The following is a 22043-nucleotide window of genomic DNA, read 5'->3' as shown; positions in this document are numbered from 1 at the left end:
TTATAGAGAGAAACAAAATTAAACTGACTAACTAGAATTTTTCCTTCAAGAGGGGTATTAACTACATCAGGTTATAGTCTAGCAGGCACCATGTTGTTACAAATGAAATATTGATTTGGTCACTACTCATTTTAACTAAATAAGGTATGAGAAAACCAAAATCAGCTGAAGCTCACAAATCTTATAAATGAATATGCTAAAAATAGGCTGTATACAGTAAACAGTCTTACAAAGCCTGCCAGTTTTTGGAAAAGATGCCCCACATTATAGAGCAAAATTTGTCAGCCTCTTCACTAACTCATCCGCAGATCAAACAGATATTCGGCCTATTCAGTCATTATCATAATTATGCTGCTTGGAATTCAAACATAATATATATATATATAGCCATTAGCTCCACAAGATAATTATGAAAATGTATCATTATTCAACAATATCACAAGTTTATCTTGCACAAGACATCCAACTAACGAGACGAGAACTTGAAATAGAACAAAAAAATATTATTTTATTCATTATAATCTCATGAAAATGCATAACATGTCATTCAGAAGAAAGAGATTGAAAAAAAAAATATGGAAAGGTCTCAACCATATACAAAATTTATGTATCTATGGACACAAATTAATATTGCCTCGAGACTCAAAAAGCAGATTTTCTGGTCTATGCAGGAATTCATCTTAACCTTTCTTTTGGAGCCCGAGAAGAGTAGGTCTCCTCAATATGCCGTGTGAGCAAAGAAATCCCATAATGTGAAGCACTTGAGGCAGCATAATAAGATGTTACAGTGAGTTGAGCAAACGCTGGAAGTGCATTACCTACAAATTCACATGTTAACAGAAAATTGAATTATGTATGCATCTGAATTTGGGTGCTCATTCATTTGCAATTATATGTATCAGAACATGTTGATATACACAAGTTAATACAAATGAACAAGGAGCTCCTAGGTGGAGAATTGCAAACCAAGATAATGCAGAACAAGCAGACTCTATAATTGATATATTTTAATATCAAGTTGAATAATTACAATAACTATATATTGTTAGGATGTTAAGCTTAGGAACTATTAAGATAGCTCTGTTGTTACTTAAGTTTTTTATTTCTTTTGTCTTTCAAATAAAACCTAGTGTTTTATATATAAGCACCAAAGAGATCCAGCCAGTATAAAGCTTACAAATCTGTCAAATGTCTGTCAAATCTTCAAGGTTCTCATAAGTATAGCGCAGATTACTCTCTATCAAAAAACACGAAGTCTCGAGGCAAATATCCTTGAACATATGAAAAGAAAATTATATGCCATCAAAAGCCCTTCTCTTACACTCCTTTCAAAAAATCATAAGGTGGCAAGAGGGATATGCGTACATGCTGACTCGAGCATGTGGCAGATGGCACACATCTCTGGCATTAAGATTTCCATGTCTACAGCTGTATGCTGATCTAGTACTAACGTAACTGAAGCTCCAACATATATCATAAATTAATAAATGAACTCAGTTACAAGAAACTCAAGCTCAGAGGAAATCTGCAGTAAGGAATTTGCAACAAGTATTGTAGTGTATGGTGAACAGATAGAGTAGAAAACAACTAAATATGACTAAAAAGGAAAGCTGTGTGCACATGAGTAGACAAGAGAAATGTTTTTTCTCTGTTTAATGATGTTATACAGGACAAAACATAATTTTAAATTAATCAACTAGTTATTTAATTTTTATTTTTGTGAATCTATTGAGTTAATAGAATATTACACATATAAATCATTTAAGTATTATTACTTTTGTCAACAAATAATAGATAACATTTTTATTACAGATTATTTAGTAATTAAATTAATGACATCATTTAATATATTATTGAATCATAGATAATTTGATAATAATTATTCATATCGAAGCAAATCTATAAAAATATTTAAAAAATACAAATTCAAAAAAGGTTGGTCACTAGATCTAAAAGTCAGATCCCTTATCTTCTGTGGTTTCGTAGTGTCCGGTGTCAACCTCTTTTTGTAGGAGAAATTAATCAGAAACATGAAAATCCGTAACCTAAGCTATGCCCTTTTTTAAATTTCATGAGTTTTGCCATTAACCACACCGATTTTGTCACTCCCAGCACATCTCTGCACTTTCATCTCAAATTCCTAATGATAAGCACTCCAGATTTTGGTCACATTTCATTTGCTTGAACAAATGGCGAGAATCATGCTTATCCTTTTGACCATACAAGACTAAATAATTATAGAGACATGCAGATATGCATCAGGACCAAGAACAACTGCTTGGGCACCAACGTTGAAATAGCTAACTTGTCAAGATGAAATCAACTGCTGATGAAGATTCTTCTGAGCATTAAAGATTACGAGTAAAAGCAAATTCAAGACATGTTGTTTCATTACTTTAGATGGCTTAAACTATAATTTAAAGAAAATGCAGATGTACCATGTGACTAAATTGTACAATTTTTTTGTTCTCTACTGGCCCCTAAAAAATTCACTGGCCATAGTTGAAGCAATATCGAGCCAAGTCATGCATCAGATGCTACAAGCAATTTTATACTTCTTTTAACCCAGTGAAAAAAAAAAAGAAATCAATACCTCCAAATAAAGCACTTGCTCCTGAAAACACTAGCAGCAGAGGAACCTGTGGAAAAAAGAGAAAAAATGGTGAGATAAGAAGGAACTGGTTGTAGGGTATAAGAATCAGAAATGTGAATAGGAGGTAGAATCACCGCACCCCAGCTACAAAAGGAAGCCATTTTGGTCCTTTGAGCCGACTTTGAAGATATGGAATCCCTGAAAAGAGAAAAACAATGCTTAGAATTATCCTATTTAAGAGTATAATTACTTAAGGTAAAAGGAACCAACAACATACCTGTATTGAAAACATGAACTGCACTAAGCATTGCACCAATGCCAGAGCCAGCCTATTAAACAGAAATATATATATATATATATATATATATTTAGATTAGGTGGTGAGAAATATATCATTGACAAGTCAAATTATCATATGTTTGCAAGTCCACAAGCTTCAAAATATAATGAGCCCAAATTATACAGACCACTTAAATTTCAAAACAATCTCCCTTCAAAACTATACACCAATTAACGATTTAACCTCTGTTTAGCTGGCTGTGAAAAAAAAAGCTTCTACCAGAAAGCTGAGACTATATTGTTAGATGAGTTAGTGGACACCAAAAGTTAAAGGTCTATTACGTGGTGCGATTTCATAGAAATAAGTGTAGATGTTTTTTTATATCATCCCTTAAAATTATATTCACGAATATATATTATCTTGTCCGTGCCTGCATGTGAGTGTGCCTGAAGGCAAATTATCAATTGGACCTGAATAGCAAACAGCAACCAACACAAAGCTCTGTCAGAATAAGCAAAGCCGTTAGATATTCTAATTGATATGAGATTTGACAAGAAAAAAAATGAAGCATATAACAATCGTGTTCGCAAGTTTGTCTAAATAAAAGTACACAACATGCATAAAATTGTAATTGCAGATGATGAGGAAGAGGACTGAAGAAGAGCATTTACAAGCTCCTTTCCAAAGTCCTAGCTAAGAGACTCTCAAATTGCCTTTATAAGATCATTGGTGAAAGCCAATTGGCCTTTATTTCAGGTAGACAAATCACAGATGCCATTCTCACAACAAATTATATTGTGGATTACAGAAATAAAAAGAGGAGAGTTCTATGCAAATTGGACATGGAAAAGGCTTTTGATCATGTCTTTTGGAAGTTTATTGATTATATGCTAGATAGGATGGGTTTTGGTGAGAAATGGGGAAGATGGATGTGTACTTGTATCTCCACGACCAGTTTTGCAGTAATGGTAAATGGTAGCCCTTCTACGTTTTTTTCGGCTACGAGGGGTTTGAGACAAGGTGATCCTCTCTCCCCTTTATTATTCATCATTGCTATGAAAGGATTAAACAAACTCATTGAAAAAGCTAAAAATTTACATTTATTGAGGAGCATCAAAGTGGGAAATTTTGGCAAACAGTTGGAAATCACTCATCTTTTATGTGCCGATGACAGCCTAATGTTTTGTCAACTGGATGTTAATTCACTTCTTATCCTAAGGTGGATTCTTCTTTGCTTTCAAGCAGTATCCAGCCTTAAGATTAACTTGCATAAATCAGAGCTTGTGGAGCTTGGCACTGTTGTTAATGGGCAGACCTTTGGCTTGGATTTTAAACTGTAAAATTGCTCAATTATCAATCAAATATTTGTGCATGCCCCTCAGTTCAAGATATGAAGACGGAAAAAGTTAGGCCCCAAGCATTGATATAGTGGAAAACAAACTTGCCGGTTGGAAAAGAACTTTTCTCTCCAAGGGGGATAGATTAACTCTCATAAAAGCACTTTATCGAATCATCCGATCTATTATTATTCGCGCTGCACATCCCCAAAAAGGTAGCTAAGAAATTGGAAGTTATCCAAAATTGTTTTCTTTGGGGAAATGAGGTCAACAACAGAAAAATTCACCTTGTCAAATGGGAAGATCTCAAACAACCTAATGTTTCTGGTGGATTGGGGATCAGACCGGTCACCACTCTCAATCAAGCTTTACTAGGTAAATGGACTTGGCAGTTTTGGAATGATAAAAACTGCCTTTGGAGGAATGTTATTATTCACAAATGGTATGGGGAAAATTTACATAATTCCAATTTATTGGATCATAGTCCGCATGGTTACAGCTTGTGGAAGAGCATAAAGCAGTCGGGGGCTACTGTAACTCAGTACTCGAGGTCGTTAATCGGTAATGGTTGCAAAGTGAGATTTTGGAAAGATAATTGGAATGGCCAGGAAATGTCTCAACATAGATTTCCCAACATATTTGCTATAAGAAAAACACACTCATTGACAGTATTCTGGGGTCTGAATCATTTGGGGACTGGAATTTGGCTTTGAACAGAAATTTACAAGATTGGGGGGATGGAGGAATACCTGTCTATGGCACAGATTCTGTCCAGCATTAGATTAAACAGCAATGAAGACAAATTAGTTTGGAAACTGAGCAAAAATGGAGCTTTCTTTGTAAAATCTCTCTACTTCCAACAAGCTGGTCACACTAGCTCTGCCAGTCAGAAATTTCCATCCAATATTATTTGGAAATCAAAGGCCCCACCCAGAATTTCCTTCTTCGCTTGGGAAGCTGCTATAGAACGCATTCTAACTATGGACAATCTCCAAATGAGAGGTAACACAGTGGTCAATAGATGCTACTTTGTAAATCCGATTTGAAAACTTGCAACCACCTTCTCCTTTGGTGCCCCTATTTTCACTCTCTATGGTATCTGGTTTTCAGCATCAAGAATTTATCCTGGGTCACTGCCTGGGAGGGACTTTGCAAGAGAAAAGCTAATCATAAAATGATACCCCTAGTTATTTTTTGGATTGTTTGGAAAGAAAGGAACAGTAGAGCGTTGGAGGGAAAATAATTGGATTTTGCCGCTATCAAGGATAAACGGTAGCATCTTTTTGGATCTATTGTTCTTGGTCACAACCTTGATAGCATCGTCGATTTTGGTTCTATTGTAAATATACTTATTGACCTGTAAATCTTTTGTAAATGGACGGCATCCCCTTGATGTCTACTATTAATACATTTCACACTTTTATTTCAAAAAAAAAAGAGAAGAAGAGGACTGACCACAGCAGTGGCATCATGTAAAACAGAGGTGATGGCCCATTCAGCTTTATCCTGAAAATTCAGCACAGGCAAATTTCTAGTTAGAAATTTAAAATTGAACACCAGCCATACAAAGGCAAGCAGGCATATATGCATAGCAAAAGTGAACACATACGGGATTAGTGTTTAAGAGAGAGAGACAGCGAGGGCAGCGAGGAGAACCAAGACCAGGGTTCATTGTGGGATCATAGTGCAGATTTCCACTTCTTAGCTTCTGCTCGTAGACCTCCCTCGTCCCCATTCTTTCTCTCTCTCTTCTTGTGGAAGATTCAGTCTGCTTCTACTCTAAACCTCTGAGTTGTATGTCAACTTCTGCATAACATGAAGAATCATTTAGAAGTAGGAGGGCATAGTTATAGCCTACTATTTTCATAATGGGCTTAGGATGAAATTGTCTCAAAAAAACGTCAAATAATTACATTTTTTCCCCAATTGTATACATGGTAGGAACGCTATCATAAACCAAAAGGGACTCACTTGATAATAGCGTATATATTTTAGTTTATGTGATAATAAGTAATGTATATTTTCATTTGTCATTAATGTATATATTGTATATATTGTAGGAAGGTCTAATGCACCCGTCCTGTAGTGTAAATTAATTTACTAAATGCGATTTGCATTCTGATTATTTATTAATATCTTAACTGTGGTGCAAGTGTGTAATATTAACATTTATCCATGGTATATAATTTAATACGGTATTTACATAAATGGGGGGAATTGAAATCAAAATACGATGAATAAAGTAAATATAAAATAACTAAAAGATAAAATACAAAATTAGAATCTCATGACACATTCCATATAGTTTGTTCCTCTGCATTTCCTTTCGATGTACTTCGAGACTTGTCCATCTCATTTATAGCACCCAACCCTTCCATTGACGTTTTAATCTTCGTTTTAATTATTGTTACTTCTTAATTGTGTCTCTTTTTCTTGTACATTATATATGACAAGGAATTTAGAAAAAAATAATGATGAGAGACAAGAGGCACAATCTAAGTCCTATCCCCTTTCAAGGGCAAAATACGGTTAACAAAAAAGAAAGAAACTATAAGATGCCGCACTCTCATCAATTTAAATGAAAACAAATGATGTCATACCATGACAATAATTATATAATGTCATACAAAAACTAACTAGTTTATAGATAATACAGTAAATACTAAAATCCATATAACAAGAGACCTGAAATCCAAACAGAAATAGAAGGAACAATGGGTTGAAAATCATAACAATCGGTACTTATATGCAAACTGTCTCATCTACTAATAAGCCAATAGCTAACCGAACCCTATAGTTTGCCTGACAGAAAAACCGACAATCACAATGAACTGTCTACGTAACAAAAAGCCATCTTCTAACTAAATTCATACCCAAACAGTGAACCAGCCACAAACAATCACATTGCAATGCCATTTTTTGAGTAAACCTTTACACCCATACCATGAATCCAGCTTCAAGTGATATCAATCAAATGAAATAAGTAACACAAGATGATGTGGTTGAATTCAAACTTCAATCTCTAGAACTACAGAGAATAATAACAATCATCACTCTGTATTGAAAATATAACCCCAACTGTCCATAAAATCAACAGAAAAAAAACACCATAAACTAAAATCCTTTCACTGAAACATTCAATTTGAAATTCGTATAATCGTGTATACATGTCATGTAATGCCCCGTACCCCTAATAGTCGAGGTGTCCTTACATTCCCATGTAGTATGTCCCTCTAATATTACCATTTGGTATAATACAGAATAATGCTTTTCATTCCAAAATATAATCATCCATACACCTGTTATACTTTTAACCATATACATATATCCTATCCTCTTGAAGGGCACGGTCACCATGTTCCGTAACAGCAAATAGGAGAAAAAAACAGTATTCAAAATACAAATATACCAAATCTGTTTTTATGTGTGTGTGTGTGTTTGTGTGTGTGTGTATGTGTGAAGGTATTATATCCTGTACTACTCCTCTCGGCACCCTCTGCATCCTCTAGGTAATGGGATCCATTATTGGTAGTTCCTGAACCTGTTCCTGCTTCACCGCATCTGTAAATAAAACAGTAATGAGCTGGTATGCCCAGTAAGTCAAATTTAAAATTCAAACCTAAGATTTGAAATCCGCAACCACCTCAAAAATTTGGTTCCATCCCTATACTCTCTCTTGTTCACCTTCCCGCACAACTCCACATTTCCTCACTATTCACCTCTATTGTTCCCCTAAATTCCCCTCTGTTTCCTGTCTGAGAATTTACTGTTCGCTTTCTTCCCTCTGCAAAAGTGTCTCTGCAAACTTTTGCTGCTTTCCAGGTTCCTTATTTGAAGTCCTCAGTTGAAATTTAAATAAATTCTAAACCCAGATTTTCCTCCTTACTTCCTATTTGGTCACCTAAGGTACTCCCATTCAGCTATTATTCAACAGAACCCAAAATACCATTCTGCAATATATTTCCTGTCTCCTATTAGCTCACTCAATACTACTCTCATTCAGCCACTGTTCAAGCAACCCATCAGTCAAATAAATGAAATAAAAAGAAACAGAAAAGCGTCATCCCATGTATTCACCTGCTTCCAATTAATTCCCCCAACAACGCTCTCATTCATTATTGTTCAAGTGTCCCAAACAGATGCAAAGAAAGAAAAATAAAACAGAAACATCATCCCATAGATTTCCTGCTTCACCTTAGCCTCCCTCAATAAAATTCTCACTCAGTTACTGCCCAAGTTACCAAACAGATGCACAGCAAGGAAGGTAAACAGCAACCGTAATTCCATAAATCCTTCTGCTTCACCTTAGCTTCCCTCAATACAATTCTCACTTAGTTCTTGCTCACGTAACCAGACAGATGCACAACAAGGAAATAAAACAGTGAACATCATCCCACAGACCCATCTATTTCACCACTGTCCATAGTGACAATCATATCTCATTCGACCCGAATCAGCGGGCCATACCAGAGAACATATGCAGAAATCCAGTCATAAAAGAAATTCAAGAGGATCTAAAATGAATGCAAACAATAATCATGCAATATCCGACCACCCTGTGGCCACACGCACACACTGTCATCAGATTAGATTTTATAACCCAATCGGTACTTAGAATTCTAAAGGCACTCCCGAGTCCTCTGATAAGGCCCAATAACCCATGTCCCTGCCCGCCATATCACTCAATTTATCTTTTGCTTCGTTCTCAAAAACCTCACCCTCCACTTCAACAGGAAACCCCAGGTTATTCCCCCCGAAATCGTCACTTTTCAATAGCTCATCTCTGCCTAACTTTTCACTCCACTCGGGTAGATATTCTCCTCTCCCAGAGTTCGCTCTTTATGATTTCCCCGAATGGCATCCGGCTAAGACTCACCCGTTTCCTAAGATTTCTCTTTCAACTCCCAACACAAGCATAGAATCAGACTCACAATAACTACTTAAAAGTACGAATCTCAAATTCGGGGTTTGAATCCCCAATTCGTCTTACCTCCTGTTTCCGGGTGGTGTTTGCCTGCAGTAGCTGTCCCCCTTCGAGCCCTCTTTCCTCTCTCCTAGTCCCTCGTCCCTCGTCCCTCGCGAATCGATTTACCGCCCTCTTTTCCGTCGACCTCCTTGTTTCCTCAATCTCCCTCTCTCCCCTAGGGTTTTTCTTCTTTTTTTAATTTCAGATATATTTAATTTTCAACTGATATTATTATATATTTTCCTTTTAAATCAGTATATACAAAGTTTTATTAATCACACAGATGTATTTTGTAAATTAAATTTTCCGGGTCTGTTACACGCCATCTCAGATACATTGCATAATTTCATAGAAACCTAGCTTGAAACACTACTGGAATTAGAAAGAAATCATTAGAAGGAATTTAGACTATACCTGAGGATTGGAACAAACGGGTTCCAGTCTTTTCTTTCTGCCTTTATTCTTCACCTATTCCTCACTCTCCCATTCGCTGTTTTCCCTCTTTTGAACACTGCTGCTTCTTTTTCAAATCTCTCAGGTTTTTCTCACCTTCTAACTCTAAATTCTCACTCGCAACTCTTCTCCCTCCTAGGCACAACGCTTCCCTGAAATTTCCTTCAATTTTTCTTCCTTTTACCTCACCTCTCTCTCTTCTCTAAACCTTTTACTGGTCCACTTATCTTCCTTCCGACCGGCGAGGATCGAATCTTAATCATCACGTCGCAGAGTCTGATCGAAGGAATTGTATAATACTTCATTAATATTGAACAAATTCAGTATATGAAAGATTTGTTAATAATAGTTATTTATATCTAGTTTGATAGTAAGATATGATTATATATTTAAATAAATTATTTATTTTAATATTTTTTTATTGTATATAATAATAAATAAAAAATTAAAAAATATATAGTATTAAATATAAAAATATATTTATATATTTAGTTAAATACATATTTATATATAAAAAATATATATATAATTAAATATATAAACACATATATAAATATAATAAAATTAATATAATTAAATAAATTATATACATATATATAATTAAAAATATAAGTACATAAATTTAATTAAATATATAAATACATGTTTATATATAAATATATATATATACTTAAATATATAAACATATATATAATAAAATAAATAAATAAATTATCTAAAAATTTTAAAAAATTACATAATTTCCTAAATATAAGAGCTTTAAAAATACAATACTAGTTCAACTACTTCAAATACGAACATTTTATAACGTCATCATTTATTTCTAAATACAAATTAGACCATCGTAATAAAGTAAAGAAGTATAAGTGTCCATAAAAAGAAACATGATACATCATGCAACATAAATTCTGCAACATTCCTATATCTAAACTCGGGTTTTGCACTTCAATAACAACATCTTCCATTTTTAAATACGTACAAAAACGAATATTAATTAAAAAAAAAACAAAAATTACAAAGTAACAAGTTTTTATAAACGAACTTGAATTTTAATATTTATATCATTACCTAGTTATAGAAACAAATTCTTTAGGAGATTCTTGCGACCTTTAGGAGGACAACTCAAGAAATCAGACACTATGTTTGATTCTTTCAAAAGATAAATATAAGCTTGTGATTTTTTATCTTCAGTGAGACTCAATTGACCAATCTGTTCATACAGTTGAGTCGATAAAACATGTTTTGCTGATACCATATTATTGAGTGCATCAATAATCATTCCAATTTTCTCAAGCAGATAATTATTTTATAGGATAGTACCTAACCGCCTTAATTTACTCGGTCTTGAACAACCTAGAATTTCTCCTTCGAGTTGTGAAGTAGGAGTTTAAGGCATTTGACAATCATAGAAAGATTTCTCACTATTGACGTTGATATTAACACTGACATTTTTGGGATTCATATTCATCACATCCTCAACTCCCGTTGCATTTGTATTAACATTCATATTCGTTTGTCTTCGAGTGGTACGTACTGTGTCGCTACCAACTCTGTTAGATCTATCTCTTCCAAATATTTACAATATTTTGTCGTAATTTCGAACCCATTTGTTATTAAGTTCAGTTGCTTCTGGATTAACCTATTATAAAATATGATATTAATATTTAAACTATATAAAGTATTACAAATAATATATGATTAAATTTTTAATTTACCTCTATTAGTTGTTGCTAGACCTCCTATTCAGCTTCAAAATTTTCAGTTGACGGATTCCATGCAAATCCACTCAGCCCATGTTTGATTATATCATACCATTTTGAGAATTGTCTTTTTAAATTTTTAATGTGATTGTGGACTCGCTCTTTTGCAATTGGCATGTTTGGGTAGACGCACTTCAAGTATGAAATGATACAATCCATAGCTTGTGTGGTGAATGTTCCACCTAATCTGCAGCCCAATTAATGTTGAGAGTAAAATATTTTTACTAATGCATCATCCAACACATTAGTCCACTGGATAATGTTACCCATTCGGTCTGCAGAATTATTCCCACTATCCATTTTATATAACATTGCAACACTAAACCAAGTAGAAAATCTAAAATATAATGTTACCATTAAAATGTTAATATAATATACTAATTTCGTACAAAATACAACAATTGCAAAGAACACAATTCTTAAGCAATACAGATACTATAATAAAGCAATCAACTATTATAAATAAGCCACATATCAACTGATATCATATCCCTAATAGCTTCTCGCCTTCTTGTTTCCTCATGATTATCCCTAACATCAAATGGAATAGATTCCCCATGATAAGCGTTTCTAAGTTCTTCATCAACCTCTCTTAGAAGTTCATTGTTTGGATCATCTTTCTACAAAAAGTTGTGTAAAATACAACATGCAAATATAATGCGATTGAGATTCTTTAGCAGATAGTGCGGTTCACTAACGCTTGAAATAATTAGAAAATGTTTTTTGAGAACTCAGATGACATGTTCAATCGCATTACGTAAAGAAGAATGACAAATATTGAATAGCTCACAAGCATTTAGTGGTGGCTTTCTGGAGTATTCACTCAAGTGGTACCGTTCTTCTCTATATGAAGTAATTAATCAATCCCGGAATATAAAGCCAACATCTACTAGGTAAAACTTACCTAAAAACTTTACGTAAAGTTATAAATTTTTTTTTGAAACCTATACACTATATTTTGAAATTCAAACTTTTTAATCACCTTTTGGAATAATTAGAGGATCATCAGCTCTTGTTAATGCATGTTTCATTACTCCTGAATTTGATGCGGTCCCCTCCTACCCAACAAGGACATATGTAAAAGTCAAGTCGAATGCACAAGCCACCAAAACATTTTATGTGGGAAAATCTTTTCTCCCATATAATCTTGGAGCATCAACTTTGGACACTTTGACACGTACGTGCATTTTGTCGATCACACCAACACAATCCTAAAATCAATTAATCATTAATTAAATAAAATTATACGCATTTACAAAAATTTAATCAAGTAGTTTTAACATATTTACCTTAAAAATAGAAAGAACCTAGGATTGTTGGCTATTTCTGATGGCACTCGTGATCCACCAGGCTGATTAAGAAATTTATCAGCCAATTCTATTTTAGATCATATGAAATTGTGAAAATGACGACTTGTAGTCTCTCCTAATCATCCAAAATGCCAAGACATGACTCGATTTCTCTGATTGTGTCCTAATAAGTAAAGTGTTTTAAGTATTTGTTCTACAGTTACCCAAATGGTAAGTCTAAGTCTACCTACTGTAACTAACATATGATATAACTTCGTAAATGATGGAGTTGTCATCCTAATAATGTGTCGATAGAACTCACTTGATACCAACCTTTACATAACCTTGGCTCGAACTTTCTCATTTTCAAGCCTTAATTCATGTACATGACTAAGTTTTCTCATTCTATGAATATAAATTCCTACAAGCATCACTAAAACTCCCTTTAACATTACTATGTGTTCTGTATGATCCATCTGAAAATGAGTATGAAATATCAAATGTGTATCTACTAATGAAGTAATTAACTATATGGTAGTGTCTTAACATATGAGGAAAGCATTCAAATTCAAATAGCCACTCGCATGAGAAATAAAGGAAAACATAAAGACAAAAAAAAGAATTCTAACAAGAATGAATCAAGAAATAATCGAGCTAAATTCTAACAGAATAGAGAAGCAGAACGTGAGCCACAATTCTCACATATGTAAGAGTTCCATGAATATGATGTGTGTTTTGCTAAAACAACAGTTCCTTTTACAACAAAAGTATATATATTAAAGAAAAGGTAAGGTAAAGCGAAAAGTTTTCTATCAAACAACTAATTAAAATCACAACTTAAATGCAATTCCTCATTTACCTTAACTCCTTAACTCTCTATTTTCCTAATAATTCAACTGTTAATCTGTAATTGAAATAATCATGGTCCAAGCTTGTTTTCTTTTACGATTATTAACATCTCCGTCATTTTGTTTTTTTCTCTTTACAACCCTTGTCTCTAATTTTTTTTTTTAAATTCATAGAATAAATTACAATTGAAAATACTAAATTTTCTTAAAATATTGAAGTTAATTTCTTTTTCCTAAATTTCTATGTTCTTTAATTTTTATATGTTTCCTAAACAACTACTAAAATATCTACTAGTTTTATTTATTCTTTATTTTGTCCCTAAATTATACTATTTTATATTTTAATATAAGACTAAGGTTTCATTTACAATTATCCATTAGTTCAAAAATCATCAATTGAGTTATGCACAGTATAATAGTAAACAAATATAGATAATATAGAAAAATAAACAAAAAATTAAAATGACTATGAACTAACCAGTTCCGGCACCACTAATGATCTGTAATTATTTTTAGGGTTATCTAATTTTTTATAAAAATATACAATTATTAATTATTAAGGTTCAATTTGTCGTAACAAAGAAAAGGGTGAGGGATCCTTACCCGAATCGGTGTTTTGGGATGTCGCATTGTCTACTACGCTTTCTAATGGGTACTGAATTTCCTAAATTATCTATGTGAAATTCAAAACATTTGTTACATACCTAAAAATACTCTAAAAAAATCAAAATCGGTATAAAAAATCCTTTCTGGCCAATTTTGGGATTTTGGTATGGCGGCACCGCCGTGCTCCGGTAATAGCACCACCACTCTCGGTAGCAATTTGTCTCAGGCTGGCCATTTTTGGTCAATTTTGGTTGGTTTTGGCTGGCTTTATACATATCCATGCGAAAAAACACGTTAGGGGGGTCTCGATTGGTCGAAAAAAATCAGAAAACGAAAATCTACCGGTGGTGGAATTTTTTTGGTACGTCGGCTCTGCTGGCTGACCTTCGCGGCTAGGAGTTTTTCTTCGGTCAACTTGTAGAAAATAGAACGGTGAATATAACGGTGAAAAAATCGCACGAAATAGGAAACATGAAGGGGCTCAGCGGAGGAGGTTCTGGGTTTTGCCTGCGGTGGTGCCGTTGTGCTTTGTCCGCGGTTTCTGGCTCACCCACCGTTCGTTTTTCTTCGATATGGCCACAGAGGTGCTTGGAATTGAATTCCGAGCGAGTAGGAGAATTTTTATCTTTTTTGCCGGTCAGAGGTGGCTTTGGTGCAGCGGCGTTCGGCAGTCAGCTCCATTCTCTAGCAGGAGGCTAGAGCTAGGGTTTAAGTTTAGTGTGATGCAAAATATTTATACTCATATCACTTTAATCTGATCCGATCATCACGTTTGATCTCGACCGTTCTATCGCGTCTAAAGAAGAAATGAATCTAGACCGTTCATCATGTTTGATCTCAACCGTTCGATCGTGTTTAAGAGGAGAACAAATCGGGGTCGTCCATGCGCGTAAGATTGATTCTAGACCGTTCGATCGTGGAGCACGCGAATCGCCTACATGGCACCGACATCAGCGTACTTTACCACGGGCCGTGCTCCGGTTTGTTGGAATTGTTGACTGGACGGTCCTACATGGTAACATTTTTATTATTTATATTTTGACCCCTAATTTTTTATTTTTCTTTTAAAAATACCAACCAAATTCAAATTTTCACATATGTTTCTCAAAATTGTTTTTAATTTCATCTATGACCCTTTTTTTTTATAAATTTAAAAAAAATTAAAATAAATTAATTTAAAAATAAATTTTTTATATATTTAAAATATTAAAATTAATCTTTAACTAAATTTCGAATTCGAATATTATAATTAATATGCCCATTTGGGCTGGATCTTAACACATATTAATATTTTTTATTTATCTCCTTAAAAACACTTTCTTTTATTAAATTCTCAAAGTATAAAGTGTAACTTTGAAATAATTTTTTTACCATATATTTTAGTATTTTGAGTATATATTTTAATATTTTGATTGCAGATTCCTTTGGATATATAAATATATTTGTAAATTATGTGATGTATATAATAATTATAATAAAAACTAATTTATTAATTAAAATATATGGAAGTACAGAGCAATTTAAATTTATTATGGCGTATATATATATGTATATATTATTGAATATAAAGAAGTAACGGACTTACAATAATTTTTATTAATAATTCCACATTAAAAAATTTGTTATTAACTAAATAAATAATCAATAATGCAAGACGTAGACGTCATATTCGACGACAGCATTCCCCAGTTGAACATCAAACGAGTGCGTCTTCAACAGAGCAAACCCTCTGGCGAACCGGAAAACCCCACTGCCGCCGACGATCGGCAACTCCCTCACGCCGGAAAACACCGCGTTCCGACCCAGAATACTGATCGTACTCCCGTTGAACTTTCCCTCCGTGAAAACATAGTTGATCGTCATTAACAAGCTTAGCTCGCTCTGCGACGCGAACGCGAACATGCCTTGCGCTCTCCCTACCGTCTTCGACTTCGCGTCCGGTCCGGCGGTCAAGAGGTCGTCGATGACGACGACGGATCCAAAGAACGACGATGAAGTGTTGGTGGTGGCCGCGCTCGCGACTTGGACGGCAGTAGGGTTTTCGCCGGTTAAAATGTCGTGGAGAAAGAAGTGGAGATGAGTGAGCTTTTCCTTCTTGAGCCCTAGCGATGATGGAGATACGGTCTTTGAGAAGGGCTTTGCAGAGGCGACGTTAATGGTGGTCAAGAAGAAGATAACAGAGAAGATAGGAAGAAAAGACCGGAGGACGGCGTTGGCCATGGTGATGATGATTGTGAGGAAGATAAGTTAAGCTAGATATGGTGAAGAAGAAACCTAGTAGAACAGATGATGGTGTTTATATTTTGAGATAGTTGTTCTAACCATGTGTATGTACATGTATATATATACATGTAAATGTAAGGGGTCGGGGGTGGCTATGTATTTTTATATAACGTGGGCGGGGTTCTGGGAAATGCATGTATTACATATGAAGTCTACATATATATATATATATATATATATATATCTTATGAATATGAAATATATGGTCAAACTTCTCATCCTTCTCTAGAAAGCCAGTGCCAAAAGTTTGAATAATTGGCATTGCAGACCAGTTGAAATTTCTACAATTTTCATATTATTTATTTAAATCGGTATTAAATTGTGAAGAGAATTCTATTCTGAATTTTTTATTTTAATTAATTTTGTGATTTTGTAGTAATTATATTTTTAAATAATTATTACTTCGATTAATATTTATAAAAATATAAGTTAAAGTTATTTATTGGGAATTTATATTATTTTCTGTATTAATTCTTTATAAAATTATATTATTATTACTAAATCATTAATAAAATATATTATTTTTTATTTAACGAAATTATGGATTATACGAAAATAAGTCGAAGTCAATTATTTAATTAGAAATCAATTTTCAATTATCACGTAAATAATTGAAATACTAAAATTATTTAAAATCACATTCTGAATTATTGACTAAAGAAATGATCGTAGACTTTGACCATTTTGAGTTGACTTTCCATCACCTTCTTTGAAACCTCTTATTGAAGGAAATATTTTTTGCTATTAATATATATTATTATCTACTTTTTAATTATATCACCTTTCGTGCATTTAATTGTCGCACGTTCTACTTTTAAATATATATATATGTATATATATTATTAACTACTTTTCAACAGGCTCTTTCTCCCCTCCATCCTTTCCGTCGATCTTGGCGGATCTCCGGCACTGCATTCAGCTTCCTTCTGCCATTTCTAATCTCTTATGTCTTGACTCCTCACAAAACCACCCAGAGAGATATATACTAGCTCAACACATCAGAACATCCCAAGGGAAATCAAAAGGTGTGTTTATATGTATACGTTCGTATATAAGAATATCTGTATACGTTCCCGTCTATATGTGAATACATATATATATATATATAGTACAATAAAGTTACTCAGCGTCAGAAGAACGGCAAACCCAGATGACAAAGTGCATGGGAGAACAAGATGCGATTATCTATATTATTTCTGATATAGAAAGTGTAAGCGCAGGATACATCACGACAAGGATTATGATCGGAAACCAAACATGCCATAATGGAAAAACTCATTATCAAGATCAGTAATGAAAAACATAAACATTGTACTCAATAATGGCGTGCCCTGTATTCGAACCGGAAGTATAAGTCTTAGCCAGAGCATAACCTCTGGAATATCGAAAAATCCCACTTCCTCCGACGATCGGCATCTCTCTCACGCCGGGATGGATCACATTCCGACCCAAAAGACTCAGATTGCTGCCCTTGTACTTCCCTTTCGTGAACGCAAAGTTTACTACCATCGCAAAAGCGATCTCGCTCTGCGACGCGGCGGCAAAGAACCCCTCTGCTCTTCCGACGACGGTGGAGTTGATTTCCGGCGAGATGGTCAAAGGGTTATCGATCACCACAACTGCACCGAAAAATGTTGAGGATTTGTTGGTCATTGCGGCTTCTGCAACTCTGACGGCGGTGGCGTTTGGACCGGTGGCTATGTCGTGAAAGTAGAAGTGAAAGTGGGTTAACTTCTCTTTCTTAAAGCCGAGCTCCGATGGTGATAAGCGAGTAGAGAAGGTTTCAGGCTTTGCAGTAGCGGGAATGAGGAGTGAGAACAGGAGAATCATGAAAAAGATGGAGTCCATGGAAGCTTTGCGTGCTTACTCTTAATGTTGGGTTAAAATTCTAACGTTACGACAAAATCGATACTGAATTTTCTCTATCATCGCGTGTATACATGATATATATATATATATATACAAGAAAATGATAATTTAGTCTTTTTCTTTTCTGGGTTCTTTTTTTTTATGAGATTCGGCTACTGTCAATCTAGATCATGTTCGAGATTTTTAGGGTTGATGACAGATTCGAACGTGAGTTCTGTATTAATTTAAACCCTTATGGAATTTTTTTTTTTCAAATTAAATAAGAATGACAACTGTCAATTAGGTAGATCCCAAACTATTAATTAGTCAACTAAATTATTAAAATGAAATTATGTGTAAATATAATATTATAACGATTTATATACATACATATATATATATTATACATCGATAATTATAACTTATCACGTGCAAAATATATTATTAAGTCAATTACTATCCCAATTCACGTGGCAATAGAAAATGAAATAGTGAAGGAGAGTTGTGTTTATCTGTGGCATGGAAAAATTGTTGTATTGTTCCCATATGAACAAAGAAGGCACCTATCCACTGTGTGACTGCATGTAGGTTTTTTATTATTTTCATTTCCTGAACCAGTCGTTGTTTTTATTATTTACAGAATTCCCATAATTTCCATAAGTTTTTCTTGCTTGTTGTCCTCTAGTAGTGTACAGGATACTTGATTCATATTGATGAGAGGATGCCCCAGGTTTCATACTCTGTTTCAAACTATAAATCTCTTCCTGCAGGTCTGAAATTCTTATTAAGTCTCCTTATGCAAAGCGATCATCCAATTTCTCGTATGAATACATGTGCATATAAGAACATATGTATGTATGTGCGCGTACATGTATGAATATATATATATATAAATATATAGCATAAGAAGCAGCAAGGTACATCACAACAAAGATTATTATCGGGAACCAAACATGCCACAATGAAAAAACTATTGAGCAAGAACAGAAACGTCCAGACGTACGATCAGTAATGAAAAACATAAACATTGTACTCAACAATGGAGTTCCGTGTTTTTAGATCTGAAGTATAAGTCTTCGCCTGAGCATAACCTCTGGCGAATCGGAAAACCCCACTTCCTCCGACGATCGGCATCTCTCTCACGCCGGAACGGATCGCATTCCGACCCAAAAGACTGAGATTGCTGCCTTTATACTTCCCTTCCGTGAACGCAAAATTTATTACCATCGAATACGCAATCTCGCTCTGCGACGCGCCGACATAAATCCCCTGTGCTCTTCCGACGACGGTAGAGTTGACTTCAGGGGAGACGGTCAAAGGGTCGTCGATCACCATAACTAAGCCGAAACGGGTTGAGGATTTGTTGGTCACTGCGGCCTCTGCAACTCGGACGGCGGTAGGGTTTGGACCGGTGACTGTGTCGTGAAAGTAGAAGTGCAGGTGGGTTAACTTCTCTGTCTTGAGGCCGAGCTCCAATGGTGATAAGCGAGTTGAGAAGGTTTCAGATTTTGCACTAGTGGGGATGAGGAGTGGGAACAGGAGAATCATGAACAAGACGGAGTCCATGGAAGCTTTCCAGGCTTAATTTTACTCTTCCGGGTGAAAATTCTAACGTTACGACAAAATAGATACTGAATTTTTTTCTATCATTGTGTATGCACACGATATATATATATATATAGATACAGAGAAATGATTGTTTAGCCTTTTTCTTTTCTGGGTTCGTTTTTTTGAATGAGATTTGGCAATTGTAACTTAATATCATCTTTGAGATTCTTAGGGTTGATGACAGATTTGAACATGGGTTAGGTGTTAATTGAAGCCTTATGGATTATATATATATATATATTTTTAAAATAAATAAAGAAATAAATAAGAATGACAAACTGTAATTAGGTAAACCCACGTTGTCAATTAGTCAACCATATTATTATAATTAAATAATGATTTACATATACATACATATATATATATTTTTTATTATCTCTCTAGAATTTTAAAACCAAACTTTGATATTATTTTATTATAAATAAATGAAAGAAGTAAAAAAAAACTAATAGAAAGAATCAAAATTTTAATTGTAGTTATTGATATAAGCACTAATACGATTTTTATTTATAATAACTATAATTTATAAACAACAATTACTTACAATAACTCTAATTTATAAACTACGACCTACAAAATTAAAAGATATATATTTATATATCTCAATCTAAACTTCTAAATTATTATTTGTAAGAGAGCTCTCAAAATAAACTAAAATAAAAATTTTTGAAAATTATGTATGTATATATAGCGTAAGAAGCAATAAGTAACATAAAAAAGACAAGGATTAATACTAATTTTATTTTATTATATAATGTATTAAAACTTCAACTTCATCTCGCTATTAATTAGAAATCTCGAGTTCTCTCAAACTAAAAATAAAAATAAAAATCTCCGAATATCATGTTTAGCTGTATGTATATACATACGCGTGCGCATATATATATATATATATATGTATAGCATCAATAATGAAAAACGTAGACGTTGTACTCAACGACGGCGTTGCCGGTTTTCAGATCGAAAGAGTAAGTCTTGGCCTTTGCGTATCCTCTGGCAAATCGAAAAAGCCCGCTTCCGCCGACGATCGGAAACTCTCTGACGCCGGAAAGCACCGCGTTCCGCCCCAAAACGCTCAGATTACTCCCATTGTACTTCCCTTCCGTGAACGCAAAGTTCAGAACCATCAACAACCCAACTTCGCTCTGCGACGCGGACGAGTAAATCCCCTGAGCTTTTCCGATCACCGTCGAGTTGACTTCGGGTCCGACGGTCAACGGGTCGTCAATCACGAACACGGAACCGAATAATGTTGAGGATTTGTTCGTCACGGTCGCCTCTGCAACTCGGACGGCCGTGGGGTTTGGGCCGCTGAGAATGTCGTGGAAGAAGAAGCGAAGTTTGGTTAGCTTCTGTTTTTTGAGGCCGAGCTTTGATGGAGATAAGCGAGTAGAGAAGGTCTCATGATTTGCGGAGGAAATGTCCGAGGAGAGGAGGATGGTGAAGAGAATCACGATGAGGAAAACGGTGACGCTTTGAAGGATTTTGGCCATGGTGGAAGAATACAGAACAGAGGAGGAAATAGTAATACTTCAGAAGATGTAGAACAGAGAGATGGAATTTGCTGTAGTTCTGTATATGCATACATATATATATATATATACAGATATGAAGGCCCGTGATATAATATTAATTTTTAGTATATATATTTGTTTCACGAGATCAACAGTAAAAACATACAACTCAACTAAATTCAGTTAAATAGAAAATTGTTTGATTGTTTATTTAATGTTTACGAACAGAATTATTACGTTTCAATATTTGTTTTAAGTAATATAAAAAGATAATAAATTATTAAAATATCAAAAATATATGTTTTTGTTCTACTTATTTTTACAATATTCGGGATATTTTTGTTTATTTTTTGTTAATAATTATACATAAACTAGTTTCTCATAATACCTTTATAATACATATTTGTTTTTAATTTACTTAAAAATTATAATTCTACACATATTTTTTTTATAAATAAATACATCTAGATACATATTTGTAATATTTTGATATTTTGAGTACAGATGCATTATTTTGAATGTATTTGTAATATTCTGAGTGTGCTTATGTTATTTCGAGTGTATTTGTGATATTTCAAATTTATAAGTTATATTCGAACATAAAAATGATGTTCGAGTGTAATTGAGATATTCGAGTGAAATATGTGAAATTTTAAGA

General features: G+C 34.1%; 2 protein-coding genes and 3 pseudogenes across 3 annotated transcripts; all 5 read right to left on the bottom strand.

Moving 5' to 3' along the window:
- Positions 1 to 488: 488 nt before the first annotated feature.
- LOC110825153 (uncharacterized) lies at positions 489 to 9970 on the bottom strand. 2 transcript variants are annotated; one of them, XM_088209260.1, is made up of 8 exons: positions 9591 to 9970; positions 9201 to 9351; positions 5820 to 6016; positions 5666 to 5716; positions 2871 to 2922; positions 2733 to 2791; positions 2594 to 2639; positions 489 to 818 (listed from the first exon to the last, which is right to left on the bottom strand). In XM_088209260.1, exons 3-8 carry the CDS (start codon positions 5943 to 5945, stop codon positions 676 to 678), a joined length of 477 nt encoding a protein of 158 aa, XP_088065386.1. In that variant the 5' UTR covers positions 5946 to 6016; positions 9201 to 9351; positions 9591 to 9970; the 3' UTR covers positions 489 to 675. The 2 variants fall into 2 exon arrangements, with proteins under 2 accessions (XP_088065386.1, XP_088065385.1); XM_088209259.1 differs by lacking the exon at positions 9201 to 9351 and having other exon boundaries at positions 9591 to 9968.
- Positions 9971 to 15601: 5631 nt separating this feature from the next.
- LOC110811758 (dirigent protein 21-like) lies at positions 15602 to 16523 on the bottom strand. The gene has a single exon (XM_022038323.2). It carries the CDS (start codon positions 16350 to 16352, stop codon positions 15774 to 15776), a length of 579 nt encoding a protein of 192 aa, XP_021894015.2. The 5' UTR covers positions 16353 to 16523; the 3' UTR covers positions 15602 to 15773.
- A 1055-nt stretch (positions 16524 to 17578) lies between these two features.
- Positions 17579 to 18484, bottom strand: LOC110811764 (dirigent protein 22 pseudogene; annotated as a pseudogene).
- A 229-nt stretch (positions 18485 to 18713) lies between these two features.
- On the bottom strand, positions 18714 to 20060 carry LOC110811690 (dirigent protein 22 pseudogene; annotated as a pseudogene).
- Positions 20061 to 20598: 538 nt separating this feature from the next.
- On the bottom strand, positions 20599 to 21548 carry LOC110811760 (dirigent protein 22 pseudogene; annotated as a pseudogene).
- Between the last annotated feature and the right edge of the window lie 495 nt (positions 21549 to 22043).

Source organism: Carica papaya, chromosome 8 (assembly GCF_054855325.1).
Source record: "Carica papaya isolate Zhongbai chromosome 8, ASM5485532v1, whole genome shotgun sequence".
Taxonomy (NCBI): Eukaryota; Viridiplantae; Streptophyta; class Magnoliopsida; order Brassicales; family Caricaceae; genus Carica; species Carica papaya.
Note: the sequence above shows the minus strand (reverse complement) of the source record. Positions and strands in the feature narration are given on the sequence as shown.